The following is a 19,052-nucleotide window of genomic DNA, read 5'->3' on the forward strand; positions in this document are numbered from 1 at the left end:
TGATAGGTTGCCACCTGTGCAATAAGTCCATCCGTGAAATTTCCTTGCTACTAAATATTCCACAGTCAACTGTTAGTGGTATTATAACAAAGTGGAAGCATAACAGCAACTCAGCCACGAAGTGGTAGGCCGCATAAAATGACAGAGCGGGATCAGCGCATGCTGAAGTGCACAGTGCGCAGAAGTTGCCAACTGTCTGCAGAGTCAATAGGTAAAGACCTCCAAACTTCATACCAACAGTGCGTAGAGAGCTTCATGGATTGGGTTTCCATGGCCGAGCAGCGTATAGCAGGTGGAGTCCATCCCATGTGAAAGGGGCCTTTCACTATTGTGGCATTGTACCACACCGTTGTATTAATCATTGTCCCCAATCACTGCCACCCACACCCTCAGAGTGTTCCTAATCACTGCCACACCACTCAGTGTCCTGTTCACCAACATACCAGTCATATTGTCCCTGATCACCACCACACCAGTCATTTTGTCCCTAATCAGGTCACACTAGTTACAGTGTCCCTGGTCACTGACACACCAGTTGCAGTGTTAGTATAGCAGTGTAAGACAGCAACTGTGTCCCTGATTATCGCTACACCAGTCCCAGTGTCACCCGCCCAGTATCAGTCAACAGCAGTGTTCCTGATTGCAGCCAAGCTAGTCTCCAGTGTCAACAGACCAGTGCAGCCAGCAATAAAGTTCCTGGTCACCATCACACCAGTGCAGTGTTGTCTCTCTCTTCCGTCTGTTATGACCTTGGCCTGTTTATTGACCACATTTCTGCCTGTTGCCTGGACTGATCTTTGGCCTGTTTGCTGACCATATGTCTGCCTGCGGCCTGAGCTGGCCCATCTGCATGTCCGAGCCATCCTCTGGGACTGCTATAGGTGACACAACACTAAGCTACATTTCCTGACCATTCATATAAAGGTGAACATTACAGTACATCGGTTTTTATACAATTGGTTGATTTGTGTGATACACAAGATACAACATCTGGTATTTACCACTTGCCCTCTGGAAGATTTCCCCCCTTCATGATCAGACCATATTTTGCTATACCGCACTGCGCTATTTTAACTGACAATTGTGTGGTCATGCAACACTGTACACAAATGAAATTTGTTTCATTTTTTTCCACACAAATAAAACATTCTTTTGGTGATATTTAATCACCACTGGTTTTTTTTTTTTATTTTTTTGCGCTATAAATGAAAAAAGACCGAAAAAAAAAAAAAAAACATTTTTAATTTTGCTAATAAACATATTCAATAAAAAAATTTTCAAAAATGTGTGCCAAAAAAATTACGTCTTCAAAAGACTCACCATTCCAAAATGTGGTCATTTTGTGAGTGCTCCTGCTATTCTGGTGCTCCAGGGCCTCCAAAAATGTGATGGGTAGTCAAGAAATTAGATGTGTAATGTATCCCCCTGGGAAAGCTTGAAGGTACTCCTTGGATTTCAGGCCCCTCTATGTGGCTAGGCTGTGAAAAAGTCTCACACATGTTGGAGGAGTTATTTTAAGAATGCCCATTGGGTGTCAGAAATATCTAATTAATTGACAACTTTATGTAAAAAAAAAAAATAATTTTCTTTCCTGCATTTTTAAAAAAATGTCAAAAAATTACTCACTATGCCTTTCAAAAAATACCTTGGAGTGTTTGCTTTCCAAAATGTGGTCATTTTTGAGGTGATTCCACTGTCCTGGTGCTCCAAAGCCTCCAAAAATGTGATAGGTAGTCAGGAAATTAGATGCCTAATTTATGCTTTTTGAAAGCTCAAACGTGCTACTTGAATTTTGGACCCCTCAATACAGTTAGGTATCCCCATATTCAGGAGATATAGCAGAATATGTTTTGAGTTGTAATTATAAGTATGCATATGCTGTGTTGGAGAAATAACTTGTTAAAATGCCAACTTTGTAAAAAAAAAAAATTATTTGATTTCTCAATTTTCTAGAAATTTGTGACAAAATATTACATCTCCAAAAAACTTGCCATGCCTCTTACTAAATACCTTGGACTGTCTACTTTCCAAAAAGGGTCATTTGGGGGGTATTTGTACTGTCCTGGCATTTTAGGGCCTCATGAAATGAGACAGGCAGACTGATCAATTTTCAAATATACATACCATAGTTTGTAGACTGTATAACTTTCACAGAGCCTAAACAATATACACTGATTTGGATTATTTGTAGCAAAGAAATGTAGCAGAATACATTTTAGCCTAAATTTATGAAGAAAGATTATTTATTTGCAAAATGTTATAACAGAAACTGAGAAAAAGTGGGGTTTATTTTTAGATTTTTGTATTTTTTCACTTATATGGCAAAAAAAAAAAAGAACAATTTTGATTAAATACCAAAAAAAGCTCTATTTGTCTCAAAAAAAGATTAAAATTTCATTTGGGTACAGTGTTGCATGACCGTGCAATTGACATTCAAAAAGCTGAAAGCTGAATTTTGGACACCCTGGGCAGGAAGGGGGTGAAAGTGTCCAGTACTGAGGTGGTTAAGGTGCTTTTGAACTGCAAAGGTCAAACACAGCCTTTTCTTATAAAGCTGCATTCTCCATTTAATGCTCCATGCATTAAAATAGAAAACAAAAAGAGTTTAGCTCTGTTTCATTTATAGGGTGACTTTTGATCCTCATATGCCATTGTTAAAATCAAGCTTGAGTATAAAAAAAAAAAAAAAAAAAAAAAAAAAAAAAAAAGATTATAGTGGTATTGGAAATGCTGCTGGTCTAGCTCTTATCTCGGAGGGGAACACCATTCAGTATTTTCCAAACTTTTTATTTTGTTCTGAATACGGCAGGTGGGCCTTGCCTCTTCGTAGACATGAGATCATCACCCAATTCCACCAAAAAACAGGGAACTTTAAACTTTTCAATTTATACTGCTATCAGTGGAAGAACTTGCTCTCTCCTGGCTCCTAGGTTAGAAAGACTGGCTGCCAAATTTCCCCCAAAAAAGTACAAAGTTTAAATTTTAAGGCTACTTAAAAACACTGGTAAAAATCTATTTTTAAAAACTTACCGCTAAAATTAGCTTGGCCAAGTTGAGACAAAGTCTATCAGAACCAATGTCCACCAGCTTGTACATCATCTTCAGAATTATAGATCTCCATTTGCATCGCTTGCCCAACATATTACCATCTTCCAGGGTCTTCTGCAATTTGACACACAGGCTGCAGAGGTCTTCAACATTTTTATCTGCCATAAAGGTGCAAACATGTTATATCTGGATGATTCCTGTTGTTTCTTGTTATAATTTGTATTTTTTTTTAGTAATTTAAATAAGCCAGTAACAGTAAGTCACATTTAACTAGATTTATTCTGTAATTTTAAAAATGTTTCACAGCTCATCCAAGCTGCTTCTTCAGATCAAATTGGTGTCAGGAACATACCCTAGTATGAGTTCCTGATATACAAAAAAAACTAAAGAATTGGCTTGAACATGCTGCTAAATATTTTCAATGCCGCTCCCCTCTGGTTAGCTGGGGGGGGGGGGGGGGCTAGATAGGTTTTTAGTTGGTGGCTGGATAGCAGCCTGGTATGAGTCAACCTTGGATGAACAAGTCAGGTAATTTTAGGTCAGGGCTGAAGGCTCTGCATGTCGTTCTTTGATACTTCCCCCTGCTCCACAAGCTTGAGAAGTTTCTAGAAAGCAGTGGGTGGGGGTGAGGAAGAGCTGATCTGCAAAATCAAGGGACTCTGACCAATCCCCAAGGAGTAGGCTTGGCATGGGGTCAGAACAGCCCTTAAGTATTAGAAAGCCTGACTAAGAAGTAGTCAGTGTTGAGTGGAAGATGATGTGAGAAGGCTGTAGTGTGGAGCCTGGGAGGGCCCCCCCTTCAGGCAGGATCTTGAAAGGAGGATCTCTCAGCCTCAGCCATCCTCTGAGAGGGGACAGCCTGGGATGCAGGGAAGGTGCCATCCCAGCGTAAGGCCTGAAGGTAGCTGCTAACCCACAAGCTTACAGTAAACCTGCACCCCCTGGGCCAGATAACGGGTGAGGGCAGTCAGGTGGCAAACCCAACTAGCTCCTCATCTGGGGCTGCTTTATCAAGTGGCAGTTTCTGGGTCCCCTTGTCCAGGGATTGCCTAAGGCAGCTGTGTGCAGAGGAGGATTCATCTGGGGTCTGAGGAGGTACACCAGAAGGGCTGAAAAACTCTCCAAGGAGAGACTATTTGTCTATGGACGTGGACATAGTTGCGAAGGAGATTTTTCCTCATATTCACAGTTCCTTGGGCACTCCATACACCTCTCAACTCCAACCACATCCAATACCCCCTAATAAAACTACAAAAAACAAGCTCGAGTACTGTTTACTGTCTCCAGTGTGCAAGGTCTGAAGAAAATGAGTGTTGCCTGGCTGTGCAGGACTATAGGGGGACCCAAAACTCAGGAACTCCTAAGGGGACAGTGCTACATCAGTGTTACAAAACAAGTCCAGTTGACTGTGACTAACTACTGCTACCTACACCATGACCAAATGAGAACCTCTAAATAAGATTACATTACAACCCTTATATCTGCCAATGCAATATTAGGTCAATTCATGTATAACAGAGCTGTCCAATTTGTTTTACATTAATAGTGTTAGTCAGGGTTCTTTTTTTATTATGCTCTGTTACAATCAAAACAAAAAATATTAATAAGAGGAGTTGAAAAGAATCTAAAAAAAAGGCACATACATAATACAGTATTGATATAAAATTGAACAGAAAATTGTGGTTAAACTTAAAAGCATGTTGGAAACATATGATATGTTGATGGATTCCTCTAAAATTATAAAACCAAGAAGTTTACCATCCCAACCAGATAAGATTTCTTAACCTCAGTCCAGTAGAACTCTTTTTTTAGATAATGAAGAAGCTACTGCTTTGTAAGTATAGCTGTTCAATCACATCCTCAAAAACTCTTCACCTGTTCATCATTCAGGCAAACATACACCAATAAGCCATAACATTACGATGATCCACCTAATATTGATTAAGTCAACCCTTTGCTGCTAAAACAGCCTTGAGCCGCTGAAGCATAGAAGCCACTAGACCACTGAATGTATGCTGTGGTATCTGGCACCAAGCTGTCGGTAGCAGATCTTTTAAGTCCTTTAAGTTGCAAGGTGAGATTTCCATGGATTGGACTTGTTTTTCCAGTACATCCCACACATGTTCCATTGGATTGAGATCTAGAGAACTTGGAGGCCAAGAAAACACCTCAAACTCGTTGTCTGTCTTCCTTAAACCACTCTTCCATCATTTTTGCAGTGTGGCAGGGTGTATTATCCTGCTGAAAGAGGCCACTGCCATCAGGGGAAATAGTTTCCATGAAGGGTTTTACTTGGTCAACAACACGCCTCTTGCACACTGCAGCTTGAAAAAGCTCAGCACAGCATTTTTTTTTTTTTTTACTGAGGTAAAATGTAGTCCATTATTTACAAAGTGCCTTTGCACACAGGCGCATAAATAAGCACCGCATATTCCTCAGTAAAAAAAAATAAATCTGCATTTTTGGTCAGTAATTTATGCCACATGCATGCAAATACACGCATATGAGCATAAATATTAATTTTCCCTAGAAATATACTGAACGTGCAAATGCATGAACGTGCACATGCATAAATACGCTTGAATACGCAGAAAACAATCACATGAAATTACGTTAAAAAAAAGCAGATGCCCAAACATCAGTACTATGTGCAAGAAGCCAAAATGTTTAGGTAGGTGGTACTTGTCAAAGTAACATTCACATGAATGGCAGGAGCATGGTTTCCCAGTAGAATATTGCCCAAAGCCAGATTGCCACCTTCCCATACTGCATCCTGGTGCTATCTCTTCCCCAGGAAAGTAATGCACATGCACCTGGTCATCCATATGTTGCAAAAGAAACTGTGAATCATCAGACCAAGCCACCTTCTTCCATTGCTCCATGGACCATTTCTGATGCTCACTTTCCCACTACTGCCACATTTGGCTGTAGACACGGGGCAACAAGGGCACCCGGTATGTGGCTATGCAGTCTCCTACACAACAAACTGCGATGCCCATTTTTTTCTGCTTTCAACACATCAACTTCCTTTACAAAAGTTTTAATTGACAAAAAGCACAGTCATAAGAGAGCCAACTAATGAAGCCAATGATCCAAAGTGTACCATATACCTCAAAGTATAGCACCAAAATACAGTGGAATGAAAGGAAATTACAATGCGTAGATTATTACAACAGTGAAACTGATCCACAGCATGAAAGTAATGTTCACATATTCTTACATATGAGAACATAATTGTCAATAGAAACAAAAAGGGGGCTAGAAGAGGTCTTACCCCCATATTGCACTGACGTACAGCATGTTTGCGGCCATTGGATCAGAGGAGAGTCAGTCAACTAATATACAAAAGAGGAGGAGCCAAAGAAGACCCCCCTGGTTATATCCAGGGTTGACAAACTTGCAGAAAAAGGTCATGGGAATCAGTCAGTATAGATGTTAAAGTGGAACTGCACTCTCTCAATCAACATGCACTATTTTTAATCCTTATGCTGCCAGCATTAGTAAATAGATAGGAACATATATTATATTTACTTGTTTTAAACTTTTGTTTTACATTTCTTCGGTTACTTCCTGGCTTCCATACCTAGGCAAATGATGTCATACATCCCAGCAGTCTTCAGGAGGGGAGGGAGGGTTTTTAGCTCAGCCTATACCTGAGCTGAGAGCAGATGGACTCCAGGAAGTAAATGCTACATGAATCATCTGCCCTTACTTAAGATGGCCACTGCCAGAAATGCTAGGTTGTGTTTTTCAAAATTATTTCTTAGCAAAATAATGAATGGAGACATGGGGGGATGGGTGAATTTTCTTTGAATATTAACAAACTAAATAGCATTTTGGTTTGTGGTGCTCAGATATAGTGCAGTTCCACTTCACGTTGACCTTAACATTATTCATCCGATGTTTCACTCCCTCAAAACTGAGAGCAGGAGTTTTCTATGCTTTCGCTATAGTGAGCTTAGTTGCAATAATAAGGTGTGTTGCCCTCAACTCATCAACCTCTTGGACAACATGTTCTGTATTGATCCACCTGGCGGTACCTCTGGCAACCCACCGGACAGGATTTCCCAGAGCGCGGAGTCTAAGTCCCGGTCTGCTTGTTCACCAGGGCCCCTGATGGTGGGGATGGACTTGGAGCAGACCAGGACCAGGTCGCGGCCTCTGAGTACACCCACCCGTGGTAGAGGGATCTGCCGGAGATATCTACAAGATGAAAGCTTGATGTGAAGAGGCGGAAGGGCCCGAGCAGGATGGATGGATGGATGGATGAATTCATGGTCAGACAGGCCGGGTCGGTTACTGTGGGAGCAGCGCGGTACAAGGTGGCAGGCAGAGGATAGTCGGGTCACACGCAGGGTAAGTACCAGAAGATCAGATCCAATAGGGGGCATCCAAGAGAGAGGACAGGCAAGCCAGGGGTCAGGGCAGGAGAATACAGCACAGTCAGGTGCAATCCGGGTCAGCAACGATCAAATATCCACGAATACAGAAGCAGGGAACACAGAATAGACCAAACGGCAACCAGTGTCAGTGCAGGGCGGATTTAAATACCGCGCCCCGCACTGTCATTGGTGCCAGGCACGCACCCGCGGCCCCCAGTGCGCATGCGCGAGTTCGTCTCTGCCGCGGTCAGCCAAGACCTAGCGCCCGCATCCCAGCGCAAGCCGGCAAACCACGCATGCGCCGGACCGAACTCCGCAGCGGACCCTGACATGTTCGCTTGCGGTTTAATATATCCCACTTATTTTCAGATGCCACTCTAATGAGTTAATCAATGTTATTCGCTTTACCTGTCAGTGATTTTAATGTTAGGGTGATCAATGTATATATCAAGCTTAATAAAGGAGGACTGGCAAGAAGTCCATTAAGAATTAAAACCTCCATCTTTTGTACAAATACAAATAAAATTCCACCTCAATCACTGTCAAACCTCACCAAAGCAATTCAATTAAATATACTCTCCAGGCTCCCAGAGACTTCAGCAATGTCAACCAGAATAGTCCTCTATATACAAGATTACTTTAATTGTTTTCATCCTCATTCACCTAAGAGAAATATGTGGATGAAACTCTGCATCACAACGTATGGCTTCCTGACCTGAATACACAAAGACAAGTCTACAAGCAGAATTATGATTGGAAATTTTAATTGCAACTTTGCATCACCATACTCTAATATATCTCAAGGTGAGTTGGGAAAAGTAATGATCTGCTACTTTTTTGCAATATAAATATTTAAAGCTTAGCTCCAGACTGAGGAGCACTCTTCTCCAATACCACTCCAGCCCCTTGAATGTCATTTAGTATTACTGGTCTTGCATTTTAGATTATAATGTCGGTGAGGGAGTGGCCGAATACCCAGAGAAGAGGAGTGGCAAGTGGCTTTGTGGGAAAGGTTGTTCATCTCCAAACTGAAGGAGAAGTAGATAAGTATTCATCTGTGTTACTCGGACCAATTGAGCTTTGAACCCATATTATACAGGGGAGGGGACACACCTAAACATTTTTTAGACTGACCACAGTTATGCTTTCAATAAAATTTGTCTATTAAAAACCTAGATCACATGACAAGTATACTGTGACATTTAAAATAATGTACTTAGGACCATTGTTTGGCTCAATATAAAAAATATATTTTCCAGATGTAAATTTGACATGGAATATCTTAGCATTTGTGCAACAATAGGCTGTACTTGACATATATTCACTTTTTTTTTTTTTTACATCTATAGTTTCTCTGTGTACAGGTATGGGGTTACCCTGTCACGTACATAAGTTTTATTTAGATACAAAAATTTAAAGTAGTTCATAGAATTGAAAATTCCTAGAACTACAATAGAAGTTAGATCCAGGACAAAGGAGAACATTAGCAGAACATTAACAAAAGGTAATAAAGCAAAGGAACATTCACATTTCCTAGATCTGATAATCATCTAATACTTAACAATATAATAAAAAGAACAACTTACATTCTGGTTAAAAACAACCTGAACTGGATTTGTATTAACAATGGCTGTACTTTACAAACTAGTATCATTTATAAGGAGCTTTGGAAAAAAAAGACAGCTGCCAAGTGGAACTGTCCTCAAGCAGTAATAAACATATATCCCAAAAAAACTGGCTCTTTGCCAGCCATCATGTGTAGTGAAATGTTTGGTGGCAAAAGAGCTAAGAAAATACTAATACTGCTATCTTTGATTTTAAATGTACGGCAAGCAACATATGTGTTTACCTATAATAAAATTCTTTAATCTTTTTATATGACTTTCAGTGCATCACTGGTTTTAGTTTGCAGCACTATTTAAAACTCCAAGTAGTGGTGTTGTGTAAGTAAAATGTTCATTTTAGTTATAAGTGTTTCATTTACATTTGCATTATGTGTGCACATAAACTTTGTTAATTCATTGTGCAAGGGCAGAAATCTATATGCTGCCTAGTTTAGGCATTGTATACATTTCCAAAGATCCTGTTACGTCCGTATACCTAAGCTAGTTATCTACACTGGTGAGAACGAAAAATACCAACTATAATTGTACATTGGGACAGAAAATGCATTTTTTGCACTTTATATGCAACTTTGTAGATCTTAAGAGGAACTGAACCCTGGGAACTGTGCTGAAAAAAGGCAGGCAGAGGCCAAAAGGCTAGCATTGCCTGTGGTCTGTCTGCAGTAATATTTTCCCCATTACGAATTGCCATGTCTTGTTCTGCATTTTGCAACTGTGTAATGACAGCCATCTTGGTAGAGGCAGGGTTTTGCATCATCCTTTCTCCACAAAAGGAGAATAGTGAGCAGCACAGCAGTGACATCAATAAATTTCACTGTAAACCTTCTGAGACTAGAAGTGACAGACTCTCACTGCAGGTAAACAGTTGAAGTTATAGGTGCTAGAGTGCCTAGATATACGTCTATGTCAGAGAGTGCACAGCATTTTTCAAGACGTTTAAGACAAACATTATGTTTTTTTTAGAGTACCACCTAAGCACAATTAACAATTCTAAATGTTCTCCGTAACATAGTACATCTTTACTTTTTTAATTCGGGTACACTTTACCCACTTGTCTACCAGCATCTGTTCAGTAGTCTTTACTCTGAATATAGAAGCAACGTGTATTACGTCACTCCCCGGTTCAGTGTTCTTATTCTCTGACTGCTGTGGCCGGGAAAGCAGCTAGAGCTACTGGAGCATGACCTGTGCTCTTGTAGCTGCAGTGGTGTACAGAGACGATATCAGGGGTCTCTTAAACCCCTAATGTTTCCATAAAGAAAACCTGTCATTATAGTGTACTATCACATAGGGACTTTCGCCCCCCATATGTTAGTGATAAAGTGTAAATAAAATAAAAATAGAAAAAATAAAAACAAAAATTAAGTAAAATATAACAAAAACACGTGCAGCAGGTGTGCCTAGATACAAAAACAACCACTATGTTACACATGTGAGGTAGCGCCATAAGCATCAGAGAGAAAAAAAAAAATTCTGGGGCCATCATTCATGGTTAACTCTATACTGATAACCTGTAAAGGTTTTTAACCACTCGCACTTCTGAATATTTACCCCCCCTTAATGACCAGGCCTCTTTTTGTTACTCAGCGCTGCACTAATTCAACTGATAATTGCTGCAACCAAACGCAATTTATGTCCTTTTTTTCACACAAATAGAGCTTTCTTTCGGTGGTATTTGATCACCTGTGCGCTTTTTATTTTTCACGCTATAAACAAAAAAAGACCGAAAATTTTGAAGAAAAACAATATATTTTTTACTTTCAGCTATAAAAAATATATAGTAAACTCAAAGTTAGTTATAAATTTAGGCCAAAATGTATTCTGCTACATGTTTTTGGTAAAATCAGTCTGTATATGCAGTAAAGCATGCTTGTTATACTCACTGGACCTCCAACAGTTTAACGCGTTTCGAGGACTTGCCTCTTCCTCAGTTCCCTGGGCAAGTCCTCGAAACGCATTAGACTGTTGGAGGTCCAGTGAGTATAACAAGCATGCTTTACTGCATATACGGACTGATTTTACTGTTGTGGGTTTAGTAACACTTTAATACCTGTATAAAACTGTATTTTAGGGAGCTTTCTCATTGGTCATATAATTTCTGTCTTCACCTTCCTCAAGCACCAGAAAAGAAAAGCTGCATCAGCAGTCTAGAGCTCTCTTCTTAACATCAAAAAAGGATCATCTGCCAAGATCTATGAGAGCCATTGATCCATCTTGCTCATTATTTGGACATTACCAAACTCATCAAACAGTCTTTGCTAAGTATTTTTCGTTTTTAATGAGACAACAAACTGAACTCCGTGCTAATAAACAAAATTAAATTAAGCCAGTCAAACCATGATAGAAAAACAGACACACTCACAAATATTTGAATACCCCAATACCAAAATAAAATAGTATACACAACACATGTTACACTGTTTACAAATACAACCTTGACAATCAAAATGTGAACGGGTAATTAAAAAGTCCCAAGGTAATCATGCAAAAAAGTCCACTGTGATGAAGATCTTTTCACCACATCCAGTGCTCACACCACCCAATGTGTCTCCTTACAAAAAAAAAAAAGGACCTCATACAAGGGAGGTCATACAGAGCTTAAAACTGATCCCCGGCAGGATGGCTGGCTCTGGCCACTGTAATGGTAAAGCCACACACCATACCAAACCTCCATATGCTGCAGCACCATCGTTCAGAGCCGGCTTGATGATGTCCCCACTTAACTCAACAAGTAAACAGAGCAACACAGTTTTTGTATGTACTGTATATTTTTTATTTCTAATCCCTTTTCTGTTGTAACATCCTTTTTTCTGTAAATATTTTGTTTGCACTTTTTTTAGCTGTTTTTTATTAAATAATATTTCAAAATCGTTAATACTGTCCCAAATGCACAGAACTTAAAGAATCCATGTTCCTAGCACTACTATATGGTAAATCTCTGGATATTCCTATCTGTGGTGACAGTGGGTATGACAGACATTTATTGTAAGTCATAATTGTTGGCGTGAACTTTTGATATTTTACAATAAAAATATCTGTGGCTGTGTTGAATCTAGGAGCCAGCTAAAAAAGTTAGGAGCCAGGTGGGCGGCAGCATGACAGGTGGAGGGGCAGCATGAAAGGAGGGGGGCAGCGGGACAGGAGGGGGGCAGCGGGACAGGAGGGGGGCAGTAGAACAGAAGGAAGGCAGCAGGATAGTAGTGGGACACATTCAAAGGAGGGGGGCAGCAGGACAGAAGGAAAGCAGCGAGATGGGGGGGGGCAGCGTCACATGAGGGAGGGCAGCAAGACCAGTAGGGGCCAGCGAGACAGGAGGGGAGCAGAAGGACAGGAGGGGGAATTGTCATGGGAGGGGGCACGGAACAGGTTGGGGGGCAACATCATAGGAGAGGAGCATCACAGGATGGGGACAGCATCAGAGGAGGAGGGGCAGCAGGATAGGTGCGGGGCAGCATCACAGGCGGGGAGCAGTGGGACAGGTGGGGAGGAGCATCACAGGTGGAAAGCAGTGTCACAGAGAGGAGGCAGCAAGACAGGTGGGGGGCTGCGGGATAGGTTGAGGACAGTGTCACAGGATGGGGGCAGTGTGACAGGTGGGGGGCAGTGGGACAGATGGGGAGCAGCATCAAAGGAGGTGGTCAGGGACAGGTGGGGGACAGCATCACAGGAGGGGAGCAGTGGGATAGGCTGGGGGCAGCAGGACAGGTGGGGTGCAGCAGGACAGGTAGGGAGTAGCAGGACAGGTGGGGTGCAGCAAGACAGGTGGGGAGTAGCAGGAAAGGTGGCGTGCCGCGTGACAGGTGCAAAGTAGCGGGACAGGTGGGGTGCAGCGGGACAGGTGGGGAATAGCGGGAGAGGTGGGGAGTAGCAAAACAGGTAGGGAGTAGCAAAACAGATAGGGAGTAGCAAAACAGATAGGGAGTAGCAGGATAGGCGGGGTGCAGCGACACAGGTGGGGGACAGAAGGACAGATGGGGGGCAGAAGGACAGGTGGGGGGGCAGCATCACCATAGGGGGCAGCGGGACCGGCTTTTGTAGAGCTGTGCAGCTCTGTGTTCTACCTGGACTCCGGGGGTCCCAGAATGCTGAGTTTCACTCTGTGGGGCAGGGGGGAGGTGCCGGCTGAGGACGAGGGGTGGGGGACAACAAAGCAGTGTGGGGTGATGGGGGCCCAGGAGCCAGTACACAGTTTCTGGTCGGGTTGGGAAAAAATGTGCACTTCATTCTCAGGTTCTTTGCTTTCAGAAAAAAAAAGTATTTTGACTATCTGTAAAAATCTGGTCCATGCTTTTTGAAACAGATAAGTTACAGATTTTGCAGGCAAGTCAAAAATCCTTTTTTTTCTTTATCATACAGTACAGCACACAGGAGTAGTCCTAGATGATTGGGACATCCAAAAAGCAATATATAAAAAGAGGGATAGGCAAAAGGGCAAACAAACACCAACAGGCTCACAAATAATAAACAAGGGTATAAGACCTTAACTAGAAAGCTGTTTGTAGCACATTACACCTGAAGCAGCCTCAGTAGAGGCTTTTTATTATATTATTATTATACAGGATTTATATAGCGCCAACAGTTTGCTCAGCGCTGTAACTTTTTAACATTGATCTGGTAAAAATTAACAAGCATGTGAAAAGAAGACCAGGTGGCAGCTTCACAAATCAGTGAAAGAGATGCTTGATGCTGATAATCCCAAGAAACTTTCACTAGGTAAGGTTCCTTGCAAGACAATACCACCAACTCTAGGTGAAAACCTTCAATGCTTGCACCATGCAAACTAAGCCTTCTAGGTGTAATTGAATATTTTGTGAGAAGTCAACTTCCTAACATGGAAAAGTGTTGAGATAACCAGATCCAACAAGCCCCTGTCCCTTAAGACCTGGGCTTCAACAGCCAGGTTGTCAAAGCCAGTGACCGAGAAACAGGATAGTGGATCGGGCCCTGAGACAGAAATTCTATGTAGTCTGAAAGAGGCCAAGGGTAGTTTGCTAGAAGCCAGGCGAATGCCCAAGTATCAAAACCTTCTGGGCCAGTTTGGATGTCAATCAGCAAAGGGCATGCTGGTTCAGCAGACCAATATTTAAGCCAAACAATCCGGTGCATCTGAACAGACAGAAGGCATAGTCTGGACATCTGCTGGAAAGAATCCCTAAGACCATCAACGCAATACAGTAAGGCCTTTGGAAGAAGTTCCAAGCGCTGAACTACAGAAATATTTGTGAGAATAGAACCCAGGTCACTAGCCATACTTTTGGATCTGACAGCAACAGTCTCACAGATATCCACAAGTGTTTTGTCCAGTGATCACATGACCATCAATCCTTCTCAACCCCTGAGCATTCGGAACTGTTTAAAGGGACGCCAAAGTGGGAGGGAAGCAGTTAAAGATCTGGATATCCCCAACAGAATCCATAAGGGATATAGTGAGGCAAGCAATAGTAGACAAGACAATAGGAAAATTCCTCTTCCACTGGATGTTGTTGAGAAAAGCATTTTGAAGGTACGAAAAACTTGATGTGACCAATCACCATATAAGGTTTCTCCTACCACAGTGCATAGGAAAGTTCTTTTATGGGTTAGCTTTCTTGGAACCCATACTGGTAACTTTTGGTCAGATGGAATTTGGAGCGCACCTGATTCACCACACAGAAATGGTATTCCTGTGTTTTGGAAAGAGAATGACAAGTAGTGCGACAAGGGGATGGTTAAAACTGCCCTGAAGGAGTTAATGTGATGTCCCACAGCAGTGATTTGCCCTCCTAAGGAAAAAATCAAGATGCAAAAACACTGCTAACAGTGATCACAGCAGCTCTTCAATCCTCTGGAAATGGTGCCTCCTCTGACAGGAATTAGGTGCTAGGCAGAGAGAAAGAGAGGGTGTTGCAACTGCCAATGGGCTGGCCAGGATAAACACAGACAGCATAAGCTTGACTGAGAGAAGCCAGTACAGGCAGGAAAAAGAAAACACAGCAGGTTCATGGGGGAAAGGCAGTGACACACTTTAGTATATCTTTTCATGTGAAAACACTGAAGAAATGACACTTTGCTACAATGTAAAGTAGTGAGTGTACAGCTGGTGTAACAGTGTAAATTTGCTGTCCCCTCAACATAACTCAACATACAGCCAATAATGTCTAAACCGCTGGCAACAAAAGTGAGTACACCCCTAAGTGAAAATGTCCAAATTGGGCCCAGTTAGCCAATTTCCCTCCCTGGTGTCATGTGACTCGTTAGTGTTACAAGGTCTTAGGTGTGAATGGGGAGCAAGTGTGTAAATTTGGTGTTATCGCTCTCACTCTCTCATACTGGTCACTGGAAGTTCAACATGGAACCTCATGGAAAAGAACTCTCTGAGGATCTGAAAAAAAAGAATTGTTGCTCTACATAAAGATGGCCTAGGCTATAAGAAGATTGCCAAGACCCTGAAACTGAGCTGCAGCACAGTGGCCAAGACCATACAGCGATTTAACAGGACAGGTTCCACTCAGAACAGGCCTCGCCATGGTCGACCAAAGAAGTTGAGTGCACGTGCTCAGCATCATATCCAGAGGCTGTCTTTGGGAAATAGACATATGAGTGCTGCCAGCATTGCTGCAGGTGTTGAAGGGGTAGGGGGTCAGCCTGTTAGTGCTCAGACCATACGCTGCACACTGCATCAAATTGGTCTGCATGGCTGTTTTCCCAGAAGGAAGCCTCTTCTAAAGATGATGCACAAGAATGCCCGCAAATGGTTTGCTGAAGACAAGCAAACTAAAGACATAGATTATGGGAACCATGTCCTGTGTTCTGATGAGACCAAGATAAACTTATTTGGTTCAGATGGTGTCAAGCGTGTGTGGCGGCAACCAGGTGAGGAGTACAAAGACAAGTGTGTCTTGCCTACAGTTAAGCATGGTGGTGGGAGTGTCATGGTCTGGGGCTGCATGAGTGCTGCCAGCACTGGGGAGCTACAGTTCATTGAGGGAACCACGAATGCCAACAGGTACTGTGATATACTGAAGCAGAGCATAATCCCCTCCCTTCGGAGACTGGGCCGCAGGGCAGTATTCCAACATGATAACGACCTCAAAACGCACCTCCAAGACGACCACTGCCTTGCTAAAGAAGCTGTGGATAAATGTGATGGACTGGCCAAGCAGGTCTCCAGACCTAAATGCTATTGAGCATCTGTGGGGCATCCTCAAACGGAAGGTGGAGGAGAGCAAGCTCTCTAACAACCACCAGCTCCGTGATGTCATCATATAGGAGTGGAAGAGGATTCCAGTGGCAACCTGTGAAGCCCTGGTGAATTACATGCCCAAGAGGGTTAAGGCAGTGCTGGAAAATAATGGTGGCCACACAAAATATTGACACTTTGGGCCCAATTTGGACATTTTCACTTAGGGGTGTACTCACTTTTGTTGCCAGTGGTTTAGACATTAATGGCTGGGTGTTGAGTTATTTTGAGGGGACAGCAAATTTACACTGTTTTACAAGCTGTACACTCACTGCTTTACATTATAGCAAAGTGTCATTTCTTCAGTCAGTGTTGTCACATGAAAAGATATAATAACATATTTACAAAAATGTGAGGGATGCACTCACTTCTGTGAGATACTATATATATACACACACACACACACACACATATATATACACACACATATACATACATATACACGCTGTTCCAAATTATTATGCAAATTCTATTTAAGTGTCACAAAGATTAAATATTTTGTTTTTCAGTTTAACTCATGGATGGCATTGTGTGTCAGGGCTCTTTTGATCACTGAAAACAATCTCGGACACCTGTGATAATTAGATTGGCCGGTGAGCCCAATTTAAGGAAAAACTACTAAAGGAGGGTGTTCCACATTATTAAGCAGAGCACCATTTTCAAGCAATATGGGGGAATAAAAAGGATCTCTCTGCTGCCGAAAAGAGTGAAATAGTTCAATGCCTTGGACGAGGTATGAAAACATTAGATATTTCATGAAAACGTAAGCGTGATCATCTCACTATTAAGAGATTTGTGGCTGATTCAGAGCACAGACGGATTCGTGCAGATAAAGGCACATTGAGGAAGATTTCTGCCAGATCCATGCATCGGATCAAGAGAGCAGCTGCTAAAATACCATTACATAGCAGCAAACAGATATTTGAAGCTGCTGGTGCCTCTGGAGTCCCACGGACATCAAGGTGTAGAGTCCTCCAGAGTCTTGCAACTGTGCATAAACCTTCTATTCGGCCACCACTAACCAATGCTCACAAGCAGAAACGGCTGCATTGGGCAGAAAAATACATGAAGACTAATTTTCAAACAATCCTGTTCACAGATGAGTGCTGTGCAACCCTGGATGGTCCAGATGGATGGAGTAGTGGATGGTTGGTGGACGGCCACCCTGTTCCAACAAGGCTGCGACATCAGCAAGGCGGTGGTGGAGTCATGTTTTGGGCCATAATCATGGGAACAGAGCTGGTCGGCCCCTTTAGGGTCCCCAAAGGTGTAAAGATGACCTCTGCAAAGTATGTGGAGTTTATGACTAACTACTTTCTTCCCTGGTACAGAAGGAAGAACTATGCTTTCCGTAATAAAATCATCTTCATGCATGACAATGCACCATCTCATGCTGCAAAGAATACCTCTGCATCAATGGCTGCTATGGGGATAAAAGGAGAGAAAGTCATGGTGTGGCCTCCATCTTCCCCTGACCTCAATCCTATTGAGAACCTTTGGAGCATCCTCAAGCAAAAGATCTATGAGGGTGGGTGGCAGTTTACATCCAAACAGCAGCTCTGGGAGGCTATTCTGACATCTTGCAAACAAATTCAAGCAGAAACTGTCCAAAAATTCACAAGTTCAATGGATGCAAGACTTGTGAAGGTGCTATCAAATAAGGGGTCCTATGTTAAAATGTAACGTGACCTGTTAAAATGTTTAAAAAGTTAAAATATTGTTAAAAGTTTTATTGAAATAGCTTTTGATTTCAGTAAATATGCTGCAAACAACAAATGCCAATTTTCAGCTCTTTACAACTTATAAAGTGTTTTGAAACTTACTGTGCGTAATAATTTGGAACAGTGCATTGGAAGTTTTTTTATGTTTAAAAAAAATACTGTTATTAGGTTTGTTCAATAAAATTTGAATTGTACTCTTAATAGTTGATAACATGAGAATTATGCTGACTGTTATTTACATCAATTATTTAGGTAAATGAGAAAAATATAATTTGCATAATAATTTTGAACAGGGTGTATATATACACACACATATTTTATATATATATATATATATATATATATATATATATATATATATATATATACACACATACACATTATATTGCCAAAAGTATTGGGAAGCCTGCCTTTACACGCAAATAAACTTTAATGACACCCCAGTCTTAGTCCGTAGGGTTCAATATTGAGTCGGCCCACCCTTTGCAGCTATAACAGCTTCAACTCTTCTAGGAAGACTGTTCACAAAGTTTAGGAGTGTGCCTATGGGAATGTTTGACCATTCTTCCAGAAGCGCATATGTGAATTCAGGCTCTGATGTTGGACAAGAAGGCCTGGCTCGCAGTCTCTGCTCTAATTCATCCCAAAGGTGTTCTATCGGGTTGAGGGCTGAACTAAGGGGCCAAGCCCAACCCCTGAAAAACAACCCCACACCGTAATCCCCCCTCCACCAAACTTTACACTTGGCATAATGCAGTCAGGCAAGTACTATTCTCCTGGCAACCACCAAACATGGACTTGTCCATTGGATTGCCAGACAGAAACGTGATTAGTCACTCCAGAGAACACGTCTCCACTGTTCTAGAGTTCAGTCATGGCGAGCTTTACACCACTGCATCTAATGCTTTGCATTGCACTTGGTGATGTAAGGTTTGGATGCAGCTGCTGGGCCATGGAAACCCATTCCATGAAGCTCTCTATGCACTGTTGTTGTGCTAATTTGAAAGCTACATGAAGTTTGGAGGTCTTTAGCTGCTGACTCTGCAGATAGTTGGAA

General features: G+C 41.9%; 1 protein-coding gene across 3 annotated transcripts in view; it reads right to left on the bottom strand.

Moving 5' to 3' along the window:
• The window catches only part of ARMC2 (armadillo repeat containing 2), a 267,447-nt gene that overhangs the window by 61,602 nt on the left and 186,793 nt on the right, over positions 1-19,052 (bottom strand). For all 3 annotated transcript variants that reach the window (XM_089664810.1, XM_089664796.1, XM_089664802.1), the window contains one exon: positions 3,031-3,206. In XM_089664810.1, the coding sequence (XP_089520936.1) occupies positions 3,031-3,206 (176 nt within the window). The remainder of the gene's footprint in view (positions 1-3,030; positions 3,207-19,052) is intronic.

This window comes from Staurois parvus, unplaced genomic scaffold, assembly GCF_062004578.1.
Source record: "Staurois parvus isolate SC_StPar_1 unplaced genomic scaffold, SC_StPar_1.0 ptg000048l, whole genome shotgun sequence".
Lineage (NCBI taxonomy): Eukaryota > Metazoa > Chordata > Amphibia > Anura > Ranidae > Staurois > Staurois parvus.